Source organism: Ascaphus truei, chromosome 9, assembly GCF_040206685.1.
Source record: "Ascaphus truei isolate aAscTru1 chromosome 9, aAscTru1.hap1, whole genome shotgun sequence".
In the NCBI taxonomy this organism is placed as follows: Eukaryota; Metazoa; Chordata; class Amphibia; order Anura; family Ascaphidae; genus Ascaphus; species Ascaphus truei.
Genome location: NC_134491.1, coordinates 44,585,326 through 44,609,767, shown reverse-complemented (window position 1 = coordinate 44,609,767; position 24,442 = coordinate 44,585,326). Strand labels below are relative to the sequence as shown.

Below are 24,442 nucleotides of genomic sequence, written 5' to 3'. Positions count from 1 at the left end.
GGAAGTAATACATTGAGAGTTACCTCTCGTTTTCAAGTATGTCCTGGGCACAGAGTAAAACAAAATAATACATGGTTACAAATACAGTTACATAAATGAACAAGGTATACATTATATACAAGACATTGCATGCACAGTTAAAGAAAATATATATTATGAGCGTATGAAACAGTTACAGACCAGATTAAAGTGTGAGACAGCCTTAGATTTGAAAGAACTTAAGCTGGTGGTGGATATGAGAGTCTCTGGTAGGTTGTTCCAGTTTTGGGGTGCACGGAAGGAGAAGGAGGAACGTCCGGATACTTTGTTGAGCCTTGGGACCGTGAATAGTCTTTTGGAGTCTGATCTCAGGTGATAGGTACTGCATGTGGTAGGGGTGAGGAGCTTGTTCAGGTAGCTGGGTAGCTTGCCCAGAAAGTATTTGAGGGTGAGACAGGAAAGGTGAACTTTGCGCCTAGACTCTAGTGATGACCAATCTAGTTCTTTGAGCATTTCGCAGTGATGTGTGTTGTAGTTGCATTGGAGAACAAAACGACAAATTGAATTGTAGAGGGTGTCAAGTTTGCTGAGGTGGGTTTGAGGAGCCGAGCCATATACTATGTCTCCATAGTCAATAATTGGCATTAGCATCTGCTGTGCAATACGCTTTCTGACCAGGAGACTTAGGGAGGATTTGTTCCTGTAAAGTACCCCTAGTTTGGCATAGGTCTTGGTTGTCAGGGTATCAATGTGCATCCCGAATGTTAAGTGGGAGTCAAACCATAAGCCCAGGTATTTAAAACTAGTGACAGGTGTTAGGGTGGTGTTAGCGTTGGTTCTAATCAGGAGCTCAGTCACTGGAAGCTTTACAAATTTAGTATTGGTCCCAAATACCATTGTTACAGTCTTGTCAGTGTTTAAAAACAGTTTGTTTTGGGAAATCCAGTTTTCGAGTCTCAAAAAGTCAGACTGAAGTATGTGTTGAAGGTCAGAGAGGCTATGGCTGTGTGCATACAGGATTATGTCATCTGCATACATGTGTTTTGAGGCTTCCTTACAAGCTGTGGGAAGATCATTAATGAACACTGAGAAGAGTAGGGGCCCCAGAACAGAGCCTTGCGGGACACCACAGGTGATATCCAGGGGGTTGGAGTTAGAGCCTGAGATGGACACATGTTGGGATCTTCCTGATAGGTAGGACTGAAACCAGTTTAAAGCATGCTTCCCTATTCCAGAGCTCTGGAGTTTGTTAAGCAGGATAACATGATCAACTGTGTCAAAAGCCTTTGCAAAATCTAGGAATACTGCACCAGTGAGTTGTCCCCATTCCATTCCACACTGGATTTCATTGCAAACTTTTAGCAGGGTAGTTACGGTGGAGTGTTTGGGACGAAACCCAGATTGGAATTGGCTAGGGAATTTTGTCTTGGTGTAGAAATCGCTTAATTGAGAGTGGACACATTTTTCCATAACTTTGGATAGAATTGGGAGAAGTGAGATTGGCCTGTAGTTTGAGACAGTGTTTTTGTCCCCACTTAATTTTAGTGTTTAGCCCCATCCTTAATTTTGCCCCCAAAAATATGCAAAGAAATCGCCAAGTAACTGAGGACAAAAGATTGGCGTTATTCATAATTTTTGACCCACAAAATGGCAAATTAAGCCACATAACATTTAGGTTAGCAACACCCCATATAGTAGGTAATAACACAAACACCACTGCTCACTAAACTACAGTCTGCTTTTAAACGCACCCTAACCAATGCACTCAAATTTACTCCTACTGTTTCATGACAGTGACTCCTCCCTACCATGTTACATTTAAGTCTTTGAGTCAATTATCCCTCCTGTATTATTATATTCCTTGTATTGTTACTGTATGTCGGTAAATATTGTAAAGTGCTGAGGACCTGGTGGGTGCTATAAAAATAGCATACATACATACATACATACATACATACATACAGCCCGACTCCTATGTTCTGTTCAAGGATGTCTTCTCTCTAGCCCTTTTGTATCTAAAACCCTCTCCCACCTTAAACCAATCACTGCCCTGCACCTCTGGAATGCCCTTCCCCTCAATATCCGACTAGCACCCTCTCTCTCCACCTTAAAAACACACCTGCTTATTGAAGCATATGAGTAGCTCCATGGCTGATAATTTACACCTCATACATAAACCTTGGCCCCCTGCAGACGCATTTACCAGAATGCCCTCCTACTGTCTCTGTACGTTCTTCCTACCTACCAATTAGATTGTAAGTTCTTCGGAGCAGGGACTTCCTAAATATTACTTTTATGTCTGAAGCGCTTCTTCCCATGATCTGTTATATGTATTATTTGTTATTTAGATGTTTGTCACGTGTATTACTGCTGTGAAGCGCTATGTACATTAATGGCGCTATATAAATAAAGACATGCACACAATACACACATACATAAGATGGCCGTGCATAACTACCACATGTGTTACTGGTATTCAGTAATCTCTGTGGGGCCGTGTAAAGGATATAGGAGCAATCCTGAAACATTTCTCTAATCATAATACATAATTCACTTGATTTTGTTTCTCTGCACTGTAGTTGCTTTCACCACCTCTGTTGGGATCCCCTCCCATGTATCCACCACCCAAACCTATTCATTAAAAAACGATAATCAATTTTGATTGTTAATAGCCTGTTGAGTGACTGGGTCAACCCATAAATAACAATGATCTAATGACAGTTGCACTTTAGTGAATAGCAGCTTTCTCTCTGGAAAATACTCCTCTATTGCGGGTTATTTATAACAGGGAGATATTGGGAAATGTTCATCTTAATAAAAAGCTGAAAACTCTTTCATACATCAATACAATTGACTGATTTCCTGATTGTTCTGCAGGTAGGACGATACTTTTAAGTAGAGCAACATAAGAGATCTTGACAGATGTACAGTAGGAGCAATATGAACATGTAAGACCTTAAGTGACAAAGAACATAATGTTTTGTGTCTGAGCTCAAACAATAGCCAAATATTCATAAAGCATTGGGGAAATTACCAGAAGAGAAGTATTACATATTCATTTATTTGGGCACAAACTTTGGGGTATAGGAGTACATCAATATAATACTAACACACTACAATTACTACAGCATTAAACTTCTCTTACCTGCTCAGAGACATGGAAATACGGGTCCTACCCCAGCCCAGACTGAATGTACTGATTCATTCTTGATGTACACCAACACCAACGCTCAGGGGACCCTCCGATAAACAACTTATAAAAGGTGCAAATACAAAGCACCTGCTTAATGTGGGCTGTTGCGTGTAAACATGTTGAATATCAGGACTGGGATGGCGAGTGTTTATTTCAGTGCAGTATGTGCAGGGAAACACAGCGTGATGTCCCTGAGTGTTACTGCTCTGAGACCATCCAGTGTCTCACACACAACGACGGAGCCAAAACTCGAACTCTCGGAGGACGTTGGCAGCGTTGTCAGACTTGGTTATCCCAGGCTGAGGATGAGAACGGGGAGCAGACCACTGAACTTGCTGCTCCCTACAAAGCAAGCACAATATGTACGGAAGGAAGAGCTTCCACTGTCCTGTCTTACAAATACTATTCATTTAGAAATGGCTTTATCTTCATCCTAATCACACACTCCAAGGTCACATGTAGCTACGTTCAATGAAAGATGAATCGTGGCTGTTTAATGATGTTTGGCAGCCTTTTTAGGAATTACCGAATAGACCAACTTTATCCACTAACTTCTGAATCAATCTGCTCCTATTTGGTTCGTGATTGATCCCGTAATGAAACATCTCTGTAAAAAGCAGTACTGTGTGTATTTCATATTCTATTGGATTATTTTCTTATGCTGTTGGGGCCTAAAAATATAAATATATATATATATTTCATCGTTTGCTTGTTTCTTTCGATACTAGCGATATTTGGCATCGATACTTTTGTTTCGATATTTAAAGGTATCGATACTTCGAAGGCATTTTAAATAAAACATTTCTGTTTTCTCTTATTTTGTGATTTTTTTTTGTTTAGGTATTTTTGCAAGTGAAATATTGCAGGCCCTAAACGGTTCGTAGGCCCCAGGCACTGCGCCTAGTCGGCCTAACGTATAAGGCGGTCCTGGTCGCTGGCCACGGACTCACTATAAGTAGAGTACGTGGCACAAAAGTGCAATATCCAGACTGCATTAGTCTGCCTTCTGTTACTTAGGAGAGTCACAAAGATCCGGCGTTACCTGCAATTCCAATCAATACCAGTTAACACCAGATGGATTGTATTCGCCCGCAGCGGCGCGCAGGGAATTCTGCCGTTAGGGTCTTATTCCGCGTGCAGTGACGCCCCTTCCTTGTGCTGGAGATTTTAGTCCGATGTTATTCACAATTTTCTACCAAAATCTACAAATGCAACTAATAAACTTGGGAATAAAACCAGTGTGTGATCTACTGGCGATTTGTGTTCCAGATTAGTGTTAGAGCTACATTTAGGATTACACAATTTCATGGGGAGAAAACGAAATGACGAGTAAGGGACATATTAGGCATAAGGCGCTTTATGACCTACTGATGTGCATGGCGAACTATAGGGTGCCTTTCAGCTTACCACCACTTAGTAAATATTGACCTAAATGCACTTTGCTAGAGATGATTTAAGGGGAAAGCCCTGACTGCTCATATTCCCCAATTTCACACTCATATCCCCCAATTTCACATGCACAAGGGATTTGCATGTCTCATGTTAGGGTCAGTGTTCAGACTCTCAGTAAAAGGCCCTTAGGGATCCTTCCGTTGGTCATTTGAGGCTCCATCACTGACCACAGCCAGTACCAGGTACCCATAGATCACCTGCCGCCAAATGAGTTCTAGCAATAACCTCTGAAGTGGGAGATCCTGGTCTAACAGTGGCTGCTTGAGATGTTGTTCATGCCGCTATATCTCTCTGTAGAAAAAAACATCGTAAGCACATTGATCCCACCGCTGCCGCTTCCTCTGGCACTGCAGTGGTTAAAGCCAGGATCATTGTAACCATACTAATGTCATTATGTTAATATATATCTCCCAATTCAACCTCGTATGTAAGTGGCCATGCTGCTTTAATATAGATCATGTGAAATTCCTGTGCTCTAATGCAGGGGCGGGCAACTCCAGTCCTCAAGGGCCACCAACAGGTCAGGTTTTCAGGATGTCCCTGCGTCAGTTGAAGACTGAGCCACTGATTGAACCGCCAGTGCTGAAGCAGGGATATCCTGACATCCTGAGCTTTTTGTGGCCCTTGAGTACTGGAGTTGGCCACTCCTGGCCCTAATGCATAGCTGGCCTGTATGGGTTAAGTTTCAGGATACAGTGGTCCTCTATCATTACTTCTCCCGGCAATCATCGCTTCATGTGCTGCTTTGCGTTTCTCTGCATTGATTTCCATATTTTCTGCTGTACGTCAGTCAGCGTGTTCCTCCTGTGTTAGTAGCTGGAGAGGTGACAGGGACTTTAATTCATCCCCCTGAGAACTGACCAAAGAACTCTGGTCTGTAACACATGCACAGAGGCACAGGTAGAGCGGCCTAGGAATTCAGGGGGGGAGGGGGGGCAAGGGTAGTGTATGGGGTGTGGAGGGTAATGCGGGGGGGGGGGGGTAATGCAGGGGCTAAACGGCCACGGTGAATTGTCCCATTCCAGTTGTCAGGGATTTCTTGCCAATCAATAGTGACAACATTACAGGCCGTGCCTAAGGTTTGGGAGAATGTGATTACACAGGGATCAGACATTGCTTTCTCCAATAATCAACTGGCTCACCAACAGAATGCCAGCTCCAACATTCATTTCTTCACCAATAAAACAAATGCAATGACATTAATGTAAGAACAGGTATGTCTGTGTGCGACTAGAGCCCTTATTAACTCAGAATAAAAATCCACTCTAATTGTTTGTTTATGAGATCTCGCAGATTCCAAGGTTTTGTTAGAAAGTGTGAGCTCCGTCGGAGCGTTCTGCAGCGCATTAAAAGGATACAATGATTTGTAGCACGGAAAAACTGCTTGTAAGAGCTGGACATGTTCAGGGGGGAAAGTGCTATCGTATAGGGGCAATGTGCTAACGTACAGGGGCAATGTGCTAACGTACAGGGGCAATGTGCTAACGTACAGGGGCAATGTGCTAACGTACAGGGGCAATGTGCTAACGTACAGGGGCAATGTGCTATCGTACAGAGGCAACGTGCTAATGTACAGAGGTAATGTGCTATTATATATGGTCAATGTTCCATCGTATAGGGGCAATGTGCTAACGTACAGGGACAATGTGCTAACGTACAGGGGCAATGTGCTAACGTACAGGGGCAATGTGCTAACGTACAGGGGCAATGTGCTAATGTACATGGGCAATGTGCTATTATATAGGGGCAATGTGCTATCATATAGTGGCCATGTGCTATCATGTAGGGGCGACGTGCTATCTTATAGGGGCCACGTGCTATCATATAGGGGCCACGTGCTCTCATATACGGCCAATGTGCTAACGTACCGGACCAATGTGCTATCATATAGGGGCAATGTGCTAACATATAGGGACAATATGCTATCATATAGGGGAAACGTGCTATCATATAAGGGTGATGTTCTATCATATAGGGGCAATGCGCTATTGTATTGGGGCAATGTGCTATCATATAGGCACAATGTGCTATTGTATAGGGGCAATGTGCTATTGTATAGGGGCAATGTGCTTACATATAGCGGCAATGTGCTAACATATGTATGTATGTCTTTATTTATATAGCACCATTAGTGTACATAACCCTTCACAGTATTAATAGTGGCAATATGCTAACATATAGGGACTGATTCTATATGTGCCAAAGCTGCCAATTCACGTTTGCACCCTAAACACCCCATTCAAGTCAATAGGTAATTTGGGCGAAGACAGCCCAATCGGCTGCTTCGACACATATAGAATCAGCTCCTATAGGAGTTAAACACGGCTGGGAGGGATTGCGCAAAACGTTCCATAGTAAGACTGATCTTATTGATGCCAATAAACACATGAAGAGGCTTGTTCCCTAAACCTGTCCCTCAGCTGTTACGCAACCTATTCACACTTATAAAGTGTGAATAGGTTGGGTGTGAAAGTTACAGCTGGAGCGGATAAACCAGACTAATGGAAATGGGGTCATTGACCTAAGCAGTTTGTACACTTAAGTCTGTGCTGAGTGTAACCTCCCCGGCCGGCTCCCTGGGGAGGTTATATAGGTGTAAGTGAGTAGAAGGCATCCGCAGTCGTTGACCTTGTCTCAGGTGCTGGCTGCGGTCGGCTGGACGATGGAAAAGATGAGCGCCTGGAGGTTTTCTAGTGCAACTTCAATCTTTATTAATGTCCCCAAGCTCGGGGACACGGCACATACACATTGTTGCAAGTGTTATCAGCCATACCGATATCACTGGTTATTCAGATCTTCCCTCAGTGCCCACCTGTAACATACATGGGAGGGGCATCTTCTCATTACTTTAGTGATACTCATCTGGGGGATCAGGGCCCCCATTCGTAGCCATATACTTGAATTCCCCTTTACTGCAGTGCCTCGCTGCGATCCTAGTCTGTGTACCCCTGCTTTGTTACTGCCATTTCCTCAGGGGATACTGAACACCTGTGAGTGGGGATCTGCTTGTAGGGCTGATCTCCAGACAGTAATTGCAGTAGAGACGGTGAATATCAGGGCACTCAAACAGGATCGGGAACAGCCAAATGTATAAAAAAAAAAACTTAATGAAAAAAGGGGACCAGCTTGTGCAAAAGTAAAAAGGCTTTATTTGGAACAAAACGTGGGTGGTACAAAAGACAAAAAAGTCCTCCCACGCGTTTCACGCAAGTGTTGCGCTTTCTCAAGGAGTACCCCCCACGTTTTGTTCCAAATAAAGCCTTTTTACTTTTGCATAAGCTGGTCCCCTTTTTTCATTAATTTTTTTTATGCATTTGGCTGTTCCCGATCCTGTTTGAGTGCCCTGATATTCACCGTCTCTACTGCAATCACTGTCTGGAGATCAGCCCTACAAGTGTCACTAATATCTCCAGGACAAGACTTCCATACCGGACGGATTCCCGCTGCACCTGCCCCCGCTTCAGTTACAGCTGCTTGCCAATTTCAGAGCACCTCCCGGAGCGCATGACTGACACATTTTTCTGATCTCCAGACATTCTGGTGGCACTTCTGCGTGGCCCATATAGGCATGTCTACATTACCTTACTTATTCTGGCCTTAACTCATGGGGCACTATCCTATCTGAAACACAATAAAAGGGGGGCCTGACCTAAACTATACTTTGGGGAAAGCCTTCCCTAGCTCTGAGCTGTGATGCTTCCCTTTAGCTGCCATCCTTGAACTCTCCCAGAATCCCCTGCTCCTTTCCTATATAGTGTACCTCTGATGATAGCACTGTGGTCTCACCACTGAGCGGAGCCTAACCCCTATTCTCATCAGTAACTCCTAGTGTACTTTTAGTAGCCTACACCAGGAGAGAGGTGGGGATAGGTGGGCTACAGAAGCATGCCAACAACCCCTCCAGGGACAGCCTTGTAAAGCTGTGAAACACATTGAGATGTGATAGTGAATAAAGAAAGTGACAACTCGAACACAAATAATCCCATCTGGTTTTCTTCAGTGTCCCAGACTCCTTCTGCACAGTTTGTAGAAGTCCCCTGTCACACCGGTTGTGTTGTGAGCAGGACATAATGTCTCTGGTAGCTCAGGTCTAAGTGGACACACTGCGGATGACTAAGAAAACGTAATTATCCAGTTCCTGAATAAAAGATTATCAGGGAATGGAAACAAGACGTCACTGGCTGAGCTCAATGTTCTGCAGACTGCTCACTAGAGCAGTTTAGGTCATCCAGCCTCATAGCATCTCCCGGCAGGCTCATCCTCACTCTGACATCACACAGCAGCACCAGAATAACCCCATCTCTCCCTGACCAAGGCACGTTCCTTGTCATTCCCGCACTAACTGGACTATGTCATTCAAAGCCATCTATCCGCATTTTCTTCCCATTTTCACTGTGAAATCCTCCTAAATTGGATAAATATCCAGCTATAAACATTTTACAGGGGCTACTACAATGGCTGACTATCTACCATTGCTTAATATATCAGTCCTGAGCACAGAGGATCACTGATACATTCTTTCCTTGGTAATGTATGAGTCCAAACTACATCCTAACAAAAGCAGGATGTATAGGTATAGGTGGTCATCTCCAGTCCTCAGGAGCCACCAACAGGTCAGGTTTAAAGGATAGCCAGAATGACTGAGACACTGATTGAGCCACCTGAGCTGAAGCAGGGATATCTCTAATACCTGTCCTGTTGGTGGCCCTTTATAGGATATCATATAAGCAGTCAGAACAGGGGATAACACTTCTCCCAGCACCTGCTTTGGGCTCAGATTGCTAACCGGGTTTTTCTAATTGCTGTGGGTTTTACATTTCATTGACACGGTCATTATCTATATATAGTATGACGAGGATTTAATGATCACCTTACTGGCTGCTTCCTGCAGACTACCTGCTTCCAACAGCTCTAACTGCCCTTCCACTAATGGCCCTGGCATTTAATACCTAACTTAACCATTTCACTACTGACAGGACTTGTAATGTATTTATATACAGTACATCGTGCAGCATGCACCTCTCAAACCAAAGTTTTCATTCTAATCAATTTACTAGTCACAGCATCTTCAGCATATATCGTCAAATTGTGCCGCTATTTTTACTAAATCAATCATTTGAACAAACTACTTAATAAGCTGTCGTCATAATAAACAGAAACCCCAAGAAAGCCCTAGCAGGAGGAACAGTAACTAGGTAGCACACACATTTCAGCTGTGCTAGAGATGTGAACATTTAGAAACATATCCACAAGTAGAAGTCTATGTATTAGGCATCACAAATTGCATTTTTGGCATAAAATGAATGTCAAATTTAATTGCGCTTGAGTGCATGTATGTACTCCCCTTATTTTTTCTCAATGTGCGCTAAGCATCAAGGATGTGCATCAAAATATTTGACGCAAACCAGACGTGGAATGCCTTGGAGCAGACGTGAATGCGCTTGGACCACAGACGTGGAATGCGCTTGGCACATGGACGTGGAATGTGCTTGGACCACAGACGTGGAATGCACTTGGAGCACAGACGTGGAATGCGCTTGGACCACAGATGTGGAATGCGCTTGGACCACAGACATGGGATGCGATTGGCGCATGGACCTGGAATGCGCTTTCTGCACGGACCTGCAATGTGCTTGAGCACAGATATGGAATGCGGTTGGGGCACAGATATGGAATGCGGTTGGGGCACAGATGTGGAATGCGGTTGGGGCACAGATGTGGAATGCGGATGGAGCACGGACATGGAATGCGGTTGGGGTACAGATGTGGAATGCGGTTAGAGCACAGACGTGGAATGCGCTTGGAGAACAGGCAGAGATTGCGCTTGGCACGCAGACGTGGAGTGATATTCATCACTGAATTGATGGCGACTTTTGGGTGCATATGCATCTTTCTGCTGATTCTTTTGCACTTTTCCTTTCAAAATTAGAGTTCGAGTGGTTTGGGGTTTGGGGTTTGGGTTAGGAGATTTTCTTCCTGGTGATATTGCACAAAAGGACAATAATACTAAAACTAAACAGGTATTTAAATGAGTTTTTGGGGATTCATGTTCGATTTGTTTATATATTTTTAGCTTCTTTTTCTAAATCTGCTGAATCTATACATTGGACGGTTTCTGACAAAATCCCTAGCGATTGTCCGCTTTACAGAATACCCTTGGACTGAATTCTGGGGGATTTACTATAATTAAGGTTCCTCTACTCCAAATCTTGCACAATGATGGTGAAAATGTATTTTAATGGGATTATTTCTTGTACTCTTTGCAAACCAGGGTCATAAATAGATCCATCAACGTCCAGACACAAATCACACACGTATCATAGCCCTTCTGGGTTTGTGAAGCTCCAGCTTTGGGCAGAGTTAATTTGTTGCAAAAATACATTGTTTTATATACATTTTGGAACAGTCCCACAACTGGATTACTTTCTACCTGCAGCCTACACGCTGTGCATTTTATTAAAAACTGTTTGTTAGACTTTATTGTGGGAAACTTCTACGCGGACAGTAATAAGAGAGGGAAAGGTTAAGGGAGGGGCTCTCAATGCCTGTCTTCAACCCCTCCCCCCCCCCAACAGGTCAGGTTTTCAGGATATCCCAGCTTCAGCACAGGTGGCTCAATCAGTGTCTCAGTCAAAGACTGAGTCTCTGATTGAGCCACCTGTGCTGAAGCAGGGATTGATTGAGCTTCCTGTGCTAAAGCAGGGATATCCTGAAAATCTGCCCTGTTGGGGGGTATTGATGACTGGAGTTGTGAACCCCTGGGGTAATGGTTTTGCCTCACTGGCTGTAGCCTATCAGGGTTAACAAGTAATACACACTTTCAAAAATGTGCATCCTTTTTGATCAAGACTTCATAATACAGTACAACACGTAATGTGCTGTTTGAAATTATTTTTGATGCTTCCCCTTATGGTTTGCACCTGATCGATACAATTGAAATGAACAGAACGATATGTATTTTTAATCATAACTAGTACTAGTAAATATAAATGATTGTGTAATATTATTTATAATAGCCATACTGTGAAAGTAAAAAAAAAAATGTTAACCTATAGAGAGCCGTGCTGTGTCAAACATCCATTTTTTTTTAAACTTAATTCTGCGCTGACACAATTTAATCCGCCTAATGTTTGTCAGCAACACTAAACGGATGCACTTTTAATTGATATTTGTGGCACACAATAATATTCTTTTTTAGTACATACATGCACCAAAGAAGCAGTTTGCGATGCTTAGTACACAGGTCTCAAACGGCCTACAGACAAGAGTGGAAGCAGTTAACATTTCTTGTGTACTGTAAGTGGAATAAAGGAAGATCTTGTTCACATAGCACCCAGCACCCACTGCGGACAAAAATAAATGATCATTTAACTAGAGAACACCTCGTTTTCCGATCCTCAGTATATAACGTGCTGTGTATCCTGATACGTGCAAATATTTACTGCTGTAACTGTACTCAGGAACAGCAGAAACATCCAAACTGACCCAGCTAATTAATAATAATAGCATGTTCTTGTATAGCGCTGCTAATTGTACGCAGCGCTTTACAGAGACATTTTGCAGGCACAGGTCCCTACCCCGTAGAGCTTACAATCTATGTTTTTGGTGCCTGAGGCACAGGGAGATAAAGTGACTTGCCCAAGGTCACAAGGAGCTGACACCGGGAATTGAACCAGGTTCCCCTGCTTCAAACTCAGTGTCAGTCAGTGTCTTTACTCACTGAGCCTCTCCTTCTCCAATTCATTAATAAATGAACATGATTGGGAATACCCTTATTTATTTGTTTTATAGTATTTGACAAGTTCATTGAAAGTGCTTGAAATGAACTATTATTTTTTGTAGCTTGTAGCTCAGTATCGTGCAGGTGTGATACAGTATCGTGCAGGTGTGATACAGTGTCGTGCAGGTGTGATACAGTGTAACCGATTGGCTGACTCATTACACACGCGTTTATAAAACCTCGCAAGTCTCTTCTTTTTCTGACTGAAATCGGTAGTTATAAAATCCCGAGGCCTATTTTATGAAGCCTTCTTATGTTGATCCATTAATATCACTACCTGCAAATGCATCTAGTTCTCTCCCCGCACCTATATAGCTCCAGCAAAACCCCACTGCAGAATAGAAAGTACATATCAGCAAATCATTCCACAAAAGAAGACTGTGCATTAAGCCTAATGTAATTTAAAAGAGAACGATGTCTGGGTGAGTGAGACAGTTTGAATTGAAACTAGCGTTAATCATTTGCTATAAACCAGTGTCTTTTCTATGATTTACTTGTTCATTGGATAGTAGGACACAGCGAAATAACAAGAGAAAGACTTGTGTAAAACGTACATTTTCCCGGAGTGAGACATCAATACACAAAGTAATAGCACCTGCTTGGGCAGCAGACTCAGTGGGACAGAAGCCCAAGAAAGGGTTGGATCCAATTGATCCTTTTATCATGTAAACAACATGCATGCAGTAGATACATCACCAGTTCACCAGCACATTTCAGGATCATGCTACAAGTTTCTGCAAACACCTGAACAATGGTCCAATGGGTTTTTAATACTTGTATTGTTAGGACAAAAAGTAACCACACATTGTATTATTTGAGCTCAGCTATTTTTTCCATCTCTGATATTGTGCTTGCATTTTACAATGTTACCATATAGACAATAGTAGACGAGTTTAAAACAAAAAGTGTTAATTCTTGGTGTGAAACCACACAATGGAGATTTCTTATGGTGGATATTTAGGGGGGGGCTATTTGGAATCTGCAACATGTTTAGCACTGATATACAGGGCATCACCCTCATATCTACCAAAATCTCCCATGACTGACAGTATCCCTCTCTCAAAAAGTCAAGATTATCCTCTTACACACATCGGTCGCCTTTATAGACTTCAATAGCATCACCCTTTCAAAATGTAGAAACATGCATTGTTGCATAACTCGGTTTCACTCTAGTCATGTACTTCAGGAAGGTCGCTGCTGCTATTCAACTATATCTCAGTGGTCCATAAATCCTGCAGACTTTGGGCAGGAAAGATGCCCTTTCAGCATCCTAGCAAAATATTTCTAAAACAATATTTTAGTCCTACGTAAATAGCACAAACACAATCCAGTATCAGCCATTTGAGATGACCTAAATCAAAGGTGCAACAAATAGAAGATACATATGTGCTCTTCAAACTCAGCTATCCTGGTTGTAGATAGAACAATCATATAACGAAAATGGAAGTCAAGCACATCAGACAAACAACTAAAGTCAATTTAATGACTAAAATGTATCAAAAGAGCATCCTATGTTTCGGTGGAGAAGCATCTTCATCAGGTCAAGGGTTAGAATGCCACAGATGTGAACTTGGACATGCAAACACAATCACTAAAGCAGAAGACCCGGAGCACTTTCTTACTCACAGAAGTACCAGAACTGTGACAGCTAATCCCAGAGTGTCCACACAAGAAATCCCAGGTACAATCCAAGGGATTGGAATGAAATCCGTCTGTCTATTGTACATGACACTGCGTTACTTTGTGAAGCGCTGTAAGTGATTTCTGGCACAGAGAGAGGGGTGTGATTTGCTGTTAGGAAGGGAGGGACAAACACGGTCGTGTCTGAATTTAGTTATGGATAATGAAGGCAGGTAGGGTTACTAAAATAGCATGACCCAGCCCCTGTATTAATATTTAATCGGGACACAGAGTTCCATAGCAAAGGAACGCAAGAAATCATAGTCATGGATATTCCTTCAAGACGTCGCCGTTTTCCATCTTAAACATGTTTGCAACTGTAAATTGTAATGTTGTCAACTTCACCCTGTGCTCAGGACACACTTGACCCTGTGCTCAGGACACATTTGGAAATAAGAGGTAACTCTCAATGTATTTTTTTCCTGGTCAAATAATTTATAAATAAAATATGAATTGAATATATCAGTGTTTTACTCATCGGTTGCTGTTGATATTACTCCAGGTGTACACATTGCCATCCCTATGCTTGTAAATCCCAAAATACTGAGAGTGGTAGTGTGTGTATTAGTGTGTGTATACTAGTGTGTGTACTAGTGTGTGTATTAGTGTGTGTATTAGTGTGTGTATTAGTGTGTGTATTAGTGTGTGTATTAGTGTGTGCGTGTGTGTGTGTATCAGTGTGTGTATGTTAGTGTGTGTGTGTGTGTGTGTGTGTGTTAATGTGTTAATGTGTTAGTGTGTTAATGTGTTAGTGTGTTAGTGTGTTAGTGTGTTAGTGTGTTAATGTGTTAATGTGTTAATGTGTTAGTATGTTAATGTGTTAATGTGTTAGTGTTAATGTGTTAGTGTTAATGTGTTAGTGTTAATGTGTTAGTGTTAATGTGTTAGTGTTAATGTGTTAGTGTTAATGTGTTAGTGTTAATGTGTTAGTGTTAATGTGTTAGTGTTAATGTGTTAGTGTTAATGTGTTAGTGTTAATGTGTTAGTGTATTAGTTTGTGTGTGTGTAAATTTATATGTGCCTGGTTATACCTTGCTGTAAAACACATTTGTCCAGTAGCCCAAAGTATTTAGCACACAAACGATGTTTCTAATTAAAGACTCATCATTAATCCTTAACCACTTTGCTGAAGATTAGTGGTACGTTTTAGGGCCCTATCTATACTATAATTCAGATAGTTTGTCTGTTTCTCCGAGTATACAAATTCACACGCTTAATCCAAGTGCCGCCAAACTTGGCATGCTATCTAATAGGATCAAAGGGAAGCGCGTAGGTGGGGTTTTGGTATGTTTGGCCCATAGCTTCATATATCTTATCAATTATATATATATATATATATATAGCTTAGGTATGTTTCCGTTCAAAGGTTCAGCTGTACAAGGTGTCTGCAACTCATTATGATGTCACCAGTATGATGTTATATGCCAGATATATAGCCTACCCGGTACAACACACCCATTGGCTAACTTGCTTAGAGAAATGGTGGATGGCGGATAGGAGGCAGGAAGGAGATTGGCGTCCCATAACAGCAAGGAAGAAGGAGAGGGTGGTTGTAATAAGGAGGGGGGGGGGAAGCCAAGAGCAGGGTGCAGACAGGTTTGGGGGGATATGTAGGGGTCACACAGTTGTAGTGTTACCAGAACATCAAGAATTACCTTGAACTCTCCCTACCTTGGACCCCCCCTCCCCCCCCACCCCCCTCAGGCAGTGCCAGGTAGTTCCGTTAGTTTTATATATTTTAAAGGTTGAATACCCCCTTTGGAGGAGATGTATAAATGCTATCGTTACAGAAGCCCCCTCATGTATTTCTTACTAATTGTTGTTCCAGCTTGCTCCTGTTTTTAAGACTTCATTTCCCGCCTCGATTGTGAGCGTTTAGTTAGCCAGCAGATACCTGGCAGTAACAAGTATCCAAACGCCTAAAAACAATGTGTTCACTACAAATGTCTCTGAAAGTGAATAAATATGCCTCATTTGGTACATTTCCGTGTAATTAAAAGGTTTCTGGGGCAGAGCACAAAATGTGCTCTAGATATTAATGGGAAAAGCACATGTATACAACTCTGCAAAAACATCGGCAACATTTCAAGCAACTTGCAGGCGTTTGGGAAACCGTTTGTAACTAAATGACACCTCTTGTTTAAAATGCTGGCCTGCTTATTTCTCTCATTATAAAATCACCCCAATTATTAAAATATGTTGGGGATGCAATAACATGGAAGCCTGATGCCTTTCAATGACTCCCCTACAATTTGTAATAGTTTCATAATGTTCACGTTTATCAGCACAGAACGTTGAAAGGGGCAATCGCTCCTAGAACCAAAGTGAACGCTTTACATGTTTAAGGGGTCTCAGCTGGGTAATTGTTACCTTTTATTACCCAAATCTGACACCAATAATAATAATATTACATTATTTTTAACAGTGAGGGGTTTGATTTCCTCTGACTGCTCCCTTTTGTGTGATGTCACTGTGTGATGTCACTGTGTGATCAGCAAGTGCGTGTACAGAGTCCCTCCCCCACCTGACTTAAAGATGCAGCCCCTCATATATATATTTTTTTTTATCATCATGTATCCTACATAAAGGCACATTATCAAACACCATGTTATATACATTACACATTTTTTATCATGATAGAAAAAAAAAGAAAAGTCAAGAAAATTATTAAAAAAAAAAAAAAAGAAGGATGTGTAACTCTTAACTTTTCTTTTATATGCAGTAAAATCCTTTATTAATCAGCATTGTATTTATACATTTTGGCTATTAGACATCGGGTTCAAGGATCAGGGAGAAAAAAAGATTTTAGAGGAGAGTAATAGATGAAAGAGAAGCTTGTTAGAGTAAGGGACTCTGGTAATTAGGTGTAATTAAGTTACAGAAGGAACGAGTTATTATATCGTGATTAGTGCCGAGTCTAGACAGGCCTAGCTATGTCCCTGCATTGTTCAAACATGCTTGTTGTTTTAGAAACACCACAAAAGCAAGGAACTGGTTAAGCCACTCTCTTACATCACAGTGATGTCATAGCCCCCGGAGGTGTCGCTGCTGAAGAATTGATGCAACTTCAACAGTTATTGTGTTTTAATTTTCTGCCGCAAAGTGCCAATAAAAAGCAGTGTTGCAAAACCAGATTCCAGTGGAAAGTATAAGCCTAAGGAGCAGAGCTGTCTGGAGCCAGCTAGGTCTATGATTACATACTGGTTACAACGAAGAACCTTAAAAGAGCTGGTGGCCAGTGAGTGATACCAAGGAATCCTAAACCTGCTAAACAATGGGGCAAAAAGCATCGTGCTGCGTTCTAGGGGGATTTATGCAATACTGGGGCTATGGAAACAGAACGAGATGAAATCATTCCAAATACATCTATTTCTCTTTCAAATATAAGTGGAAGTTTAAATTTGTAAGTGGTACTCCGGCTAATTAAAAAGTACCGAGTCTGCATCCCACTCCACACTGTCACATTCCCACCGCTGCTTAAAAGAACAGAAATACAACGGCTGCTTTTCTAGCAAGGTGTTTGCGGCAGAGCTTAATTTCTGGTGTGCACACTGTCAGCACCACACAGATATAACACTGGCCCCGCAGTGACAATATGTATGTATGTAGGTCTTTATTTATATAGCGCCATTAGTGTACATAGCGCTTCACAGCAGTAATACACATGACAATCATATAAATAACAAATAATACAAATAACAGATCATGGGAATAAGTGCTTCAGACATAAAAGTAACATTGTGGAAGAGGAGTCCCTGCTCCAAAGAGCTTACAATCTAATTGGTAGGGAGAACGTACAGAGACAGTAGGAGGGAATTCTGGTAAGTGTGTCTGCAGGGGGCCAAACTTTATGTATTATGCGTAGTATTAGCCACGGTGCTACTCATATGCTTCTTTAAGCAAGTGTGTCTTAAGTTGGGTCTTAAAGGTGGATAGAGAGGGTGCTAGTCGGATATTGAGGGGAAGGGCATTCCAGAGGTGTGGGGCAGTCAGTGAGAAAGATTTAAGGCAGGAGAGTGCTTTAGATACAAAGGGGGTAGAAAGAAGACATCCTTGAATAGAACACAAGAGTCAGGATGGTGCATTGCGAGAAATTAGGGCTGAGATGTAAGGAGGGGCAGAAGAGTATAAAGCTTTAAAGTTGAGGAGGAGAATTGAGTGTGAGATGTGGGATTTGATCGGAAGCCAGGAGAGGCATTTCAGGAGGGGAGATGCTGAGACAGATTTCTGAAAGAGTAGAGTGATTCTGGCAGCAGCGTTTAAGATAGATTGTAGGAGAAACAGGTGAGAGACAGGAAGGCCGGGCAGCAGGAGGTTACAGTATTCGAGATGGGAGAATGAGGGCCTGTGTCAGAGTTTTAGCAGTCGAGCAACAGAGGAAAGGGCGTATCTTTGTAATATTGCAGGGGGAAAAGCGACAGGTTTTAGATATGTTTTGAATGTGAGAGGAGAATGTGAGAAAGGAGTCAAGTGTGACCCCTAGGCAGCGTGATTGTGCTACTGGGTGACTTATAGTACTTCAAACTGTAATGTTGAAGCAGGTAGTGGGGCCAGGTTTGGGATGAAATATGAGGAGCTCTGTTTTTGCCATGTTAAGTTTCAGTCGTGGGGTGGGCAATCAGGATGATATCGCAGAGAGACATTCAGAAACTTTGGTCTGAACAGCAGGGGTAAGGTCAGGGGTTGAGAAGTAAATTTGTGTGTCTTCAGCATAGAGGTGATATTTAAACCCAAGAGATGTGAATAGGTCACCTAGAGAGAGTGTGTACAGAGAAAAGAGAAGAGGTCCCAGGACAGAGCCCTTGGGTACCCCCACAGAGAGATCGATAGAGGAGGAGGTGTTAGCAGAAGAGACACTAAAAGTACGATGGGAGAGGTAGGATGAGATCCAGGATAGAGCTTTGTTCCGAATACCTAGAGTATGGAGAATGTGGAGGAGAAGAGGGTGGTCCACGATGTCAAATGCTGCAGAGCAGTCAAGTAGTATGAGCAGAGTGTAATGACCTCTGTCTTTGGCAGCATGGAGGTCATTAGTTATCACTGCACAGTTAGCACCACATAGATATAACACTGGCCCAGCGTTGACTATATCACTGTTTAAAGCATCTCCCATTGTGAGTGCAAATATGACACCTTACTGGTTTCTATGATTAAAAGGAATTTATGATGCTATGGAAATGTTAGCTTCTTTCTGTTCTTGCTTTTATAGTGTGTGTGTTTGTGTGTGTACATGTAATGGGTTTATGATGATGAGCCTCAGTACAAACGATTTCATTCCTGACCTAAGAAGCAGGCAAGTGTCTGTAGAAGCCGCAGTGCACAGGGGTCAGGGCAGATGAGTGCATGGTTTGTACAGCAGCTTACCCTACTGTATTCAGTTTGTTCTGTTTATTTTTTATCATTTCAATAATTTTCCTCAACTGGCTGTCAGTGGGCTGTTCATAGCATGGATCCCAATTATCGGTGTCCTGATTTTATTGGCTGAAACTTGAAAAGTGGGGAACTGGTGACAGTTATTATTATGTATGTACATTATAATAACATACTGTGTGTGCCACAAGAATATATGCACACACACACATACACACACACTTTATATATGGAGTAATATATAAAGTACTGACATGCATTAACTATAACATTCTCCTTCTCTTCTTCAGGGCTCTCCATTCTTCTACCCCCGCTTACATCTCACCTCTACTATCTCGCTATGCTCCTTCTCCTGCCTCATGATCTGCTGAAGGCTGTCTCGTCTCTGATCCAATGGTCTCTACTACAGCCCTCTCTAATCTTTCTCACTTTTGGCTCCCTACCCCCCAACATTCACCAATCCCCTTCCCTGCCCATCTTCACATCCCACTTCTTCTCTTCAGCAAAGCACTAGGGTAGTGTGGAGGGACTTTGAGCCTGCCCTCTCCTGACTGATACACTTACTTGCCCCCTCAGATATGTTCAATTCTGCACTTGTTCCTATTGTATTCTGTAAGTCTCCAATTATTCCCTATAGATTGTAAGCTCTTTGGGACAGGGACTTCCGAATTCACATTGCTAACTTCATGTTTCTGCATTTCCGAACCTGTATATTATTTCCCTGTACTAATTCTGTAAAGCGTTGTGTACATTGCTGGTGAATATATATACATATATACACACACACACACACACACACACACACACACACACACACACATAAACCTATATAGTTACAGGATACCTTCTCCATTATTTTATTTTCAGCTCAATTACTAGTATGTAAAGTCATGGTATACAGGCTGAAAGGCAGCTAGCCATGTAGTGCATTATTGCATTGGAAAACTTATGAAATACATCTCTTATGTAATGCAGGACATTCCATTCCAAATATTGCAACCTGTTATTTAAACAAGTCACCATTAATAAGCTTTGGACTTAAACTTCCACTGTGTGCCAGAAACAGAACTTTATACAGTAGCCCTGCCCCTGGTGTAGGCTCTCTCTCTCCCCATACATCTTGTAGGAGAAGTATAATACAGCAGAAATGTTCTTGCTGCAGTTGCTATTGAAATGTTAATGGAATTGAGTTAACGTTAGAGATCCCTCTGGGCTGCATTAAGTTCAGCAGCAGTAGCAGCCTGTGGTGGACACTGCAGCAGCTGGGCAAGATAATGCATTACCCAGAGAGGGCATCAGTCAGACAGGCACAGATCTGAGACCTGCAGCCCAGCCCTCAGACAACATAGCATCACAAATAATGCAAACAATATGCAGCAGTGGGATTCTCAAGCTTCAGCAATCTTCTGCTCACCCTGTACATGCAGTTCTACCAACAATGCATTCATAAACAGAGGTGAGATAACACCTAGCACAAGCCAGGCACATCTCAACTGTCAAATTGAGTCAATATCAAGGCTAAAGTAACAAGCAGTGAACCCACCTTGCGGATCCCAGTTCACCTGCTTCCTTGGAGTCTCTATTGGAAATTTCATCTCTCCTTTAAACGTGCAACAAAACACAAGAAAAATCCCAACCCGCACCGTTTGGCAGCTGCCTGCACCAGTTCATTCAACAACAGCTATCTGGAGCCTGCGCCTTGTGCTGGGCAAATCAGGGCTTCTCCAGACAGGGAGTGAGATGAGATGAGACAATCCTAACCAGAAGTGGTTGGATCATAGACAAAAAGGGGGGCAGAGGTGACCCTATGATAAAATCAGCTGTAGGCAGGTCCCCTTCTGGATTGGAGAAGAATTTTGTCCAACTGATGGACCACTGCAGCATTACTAATATGAGTGTGTGGGGTGGGATATCGCGATACAGCCCTATTTTGGGTGGAAGGGACTACGAGCATTATGATAATGAAAGCCAGATGGTCAGGAGCCAAAGAAACGCACCCGGTATAACGTCATGGCTTTAGGATCACACACTGCAGTGCTTGGGGGAGATGAGGAGTTCCCTCCCAGGGATCCTGATGAAGGGAGAACTTCCCTACTTCTATATCAGGAGAAGAAGAGAGAATGTCTAAGCTGAGACAGGGGTCTCCTGTCAGCCACAGCGATGAGTATTGAGTACATTACAGAGAGGTGAGGAGCAGGAGAAGGCTGAGAAGGGAGATGATTATGGCATGAGCTGGCCCTGGACGTGGTTCTGCGGTGGATACTTACTACTTACTGGCTGTTATTTTAGACTCTGGGAGATGAGGAGGATGCCGTGTTGTTTGGTGGAGTTCCCCGCTGGAGATACGCATGGGTGGCTAACAGCACATGGCAGGAACATGGGGAGTCCCTGCGGCAGAGGGTGGCTTTCTCAGCATACATATTCAAATGCTGTGAGTGTGGAGAGCACAATGCGAACCACACACAATGGCAGGGCTACCAGGCTGGGCTTCCCCTGTCTGCATCAACATTGAGCTCCACAGATCAAAGCATCAAACCATTGCCAATAACATCCAGTGCTGAACCCCCTCCCCGGTCAGCTTCTCCTTGCATGGTGTAGGTCAGGCTGCGGTGTGATGGATAGGAAGATATCCCAGATCTCATGCAGAGCTGGCGGTGTCTCACTGGGTGTTTTCTTTCCTTCCTGCACAGGTATAGCTATAGGTATCCGCCCACCCACAAGCAATTAAACAATAACAAAGAGTCACCATGTTCCCGGGTCCTGTATGCTGTCTTCTTTCCTCTGGCACGTTGCACACAATCATTATGCGTTTTGCCTGCACGTTTCTATTGGAAGAGTCACTACAACCTCCCTGAGATGTGACTGGAACGATTTCCCACTGGGAATCCCTGTCCCCCCCTGAGCCTGTCTGTGATGTATTAAAATCACCAAGGAGAGGGGGTTCTCGCTGCTTTTAGAGATTGTTTGATTTCAATAACCAGCATTCCTTGTTCAAACCCCTCCCCTGCATCCACACAGCAGACAGGCGAAGCAGAGACAGCATTGGTGAACATGTTATGCTATAAGAGAGCAGCACGAGTTTATTGTGAGCCTGTAAGAAAGCATTGTATACTCGAATCACCAATCACACAGCAAAATAAAATGGAATATGTATATACTGTATATCCAATATTGTGCATTATATTATATAATATGATTATTTTATAACCCTTTGCTTTGTCATACACTTATGCTAGAAGTGGTAGATGGTATTTTTTTATCAGTCTCAAAGCAGCAAAGTTTTTTGGGGGGAAAAGCAACCCCAGGTTTATGAAAGACAATGAATCCCACAGACAGCAATGTGACTTTTTTTGCTTTGCTGAATCTGGTGTGATTCTTTAACACTGGTGTCCCAGTTTGTTTTAATCTGAGGAACATATTCAATGCACATGATTTCAGCATCAATGTATGAGGGTCATTTGCACCTACAATATGCTGTCTCTGCTTGATTTGGTGTCACACTCAAGATTTGTATGTCAGCAGCTTGTCCATTTTCTCTCCTGTTTTTCATGCCCCAAAATCCCCCAGGTCTGAGATGACTAACAGATCTGCATGAAACCCAAGACACTTCCTTAATAAGTTTCTTACACGTGTCAGAACAATTTGAAACACACTTTACAACTGGGAGTATTGAAGATTTGTCTGGGTATATGGTGTTCTTTTAATCCCTATAATAATTAGCAAGTGTCTGTACAGAAGCAGAGATAGAGCAAGTATTACTGTAGACAGCATAAAAAGATTATGTAAATCACGAAAACGACATATTTGTCCAGGGAGTATTACAGATTACATTGTAGAGCAACCCTTTCTATTGTCTCCAATATATTGCTGCCACATGTTCATCTTTCCAGTTGAGTCTTCCATAAATTCAGTAGCTTCTTACAACAATCCAGACACAATCTGCATAGCTTTGTGTTTGTTGGGTCATGACCGAGTGGTAGAGTTTAGGGTGTGAAGATAAACTCTTTGTTAAATACTAATGAGCCCTCCTTAGACACACACGATGGTACCAATCATGCAGGGTTTTCTGGGAAAATAGTCTCCCTGTTGAATACTAAACAGTTTATGGGGGATGGGTGTTACCATGGGTGATCCCCAGCCCCCGTCACCATGTGCTAAAACAGAAGTCCAATCTATCCATGTTTTCTAGTCTTGAAGCTCTATTTTAAACAATAAAGAGATATATTCCCCTTGCACTGAGATTTATGTGTTTATTTCAATTAACAAATGTGTTGATCTGGGAGTAGACTCAATTGCTCCAGGAAAAAAAATAGTCTGGAAGATACCGCAGTAGAAAATCATTAGGTTTATTACATCATGGAATAAACAGTGTTGTATGACTTATCAGTTTACATAGCTGGAAGTCTGTTGCAGTGTAGATAATGACTTAATTTAAATTGCAATTACACTTATCTGTGTGTGGCTGTGGTGTGTTGGAGAGAAAACGAATTCAGTGTAATACAGCAATGTACACCCACACAAATATAATACACAGGCACTCACAGGCTTCCTAGAAACAGTGTGTGTGTGTGTGTGTGTGTGTGTGTGTGTGTGTGTGTGTGTGTGTGTGTGTGTGTGTGTGTGTGTGTGTATGTGTGTGTGTATATATATATATATATGTGTGTGTATATATATATATATATATATATATATATATACAGTGGTTGACAAATCACCAAAAAATCTACTCGCCACACAAAAAAATCTACTCGCCACCTAGTACCAAACGTGTGCTGCTTGGGTCAATATTTACTCGCCCGGGGGTTAAATCCACTCGCCCGGGGCGAGCAAATGTATAGGTTTGTCGAACACTGTATATATATATATACTGCCCTGTGTTGTTAATACACTTTATTTACTTCATTATTGCGGTGTGCTGTCTCTTTGTTACCTGGATTTCCCTGGTTACCCTGTACATGTTTCTATATGGGACGAGCATCTGCCTTCAT

At 42.4% G+C, this 24,442-nt stretch overlaps 1 protein-coding gene across 4 annotated transcripts in view; it reads right to left on the bottom strand.

The window, feature by feature from the left end:
- Positions 1-22,426, bottom strand: part of KCNK10 (potassium two pore domain channel subfamily K member 10) — a 53,293-nt gene extending 30,867 nt beyond the window's left edge. The window contains exon 1 of one of the 4 annotated variants that reach the window (XM_075614600.1): positions 21,729-22,426. In XM_075614600.1, the coding sequence (XP_075470715.1) occupies positions 21,729-21,804 (76 nt within the window). In that variant the 5' untranslated portion in view covers positions 21,805-22,426. Of the gene's footprint in view, positions 1-14,030; positions 14,123-20,997; positions 21,519-21,721 lie in introns of those variants that run through there. The other 3 variants (XM_075614601.1, XM_075614603.1, XM_075614602.1) reach the window with 3 other exon arrangements.
- Between the last annotated feature and the right edge of the window lie 2,016 nt (positions 22,427-24,442).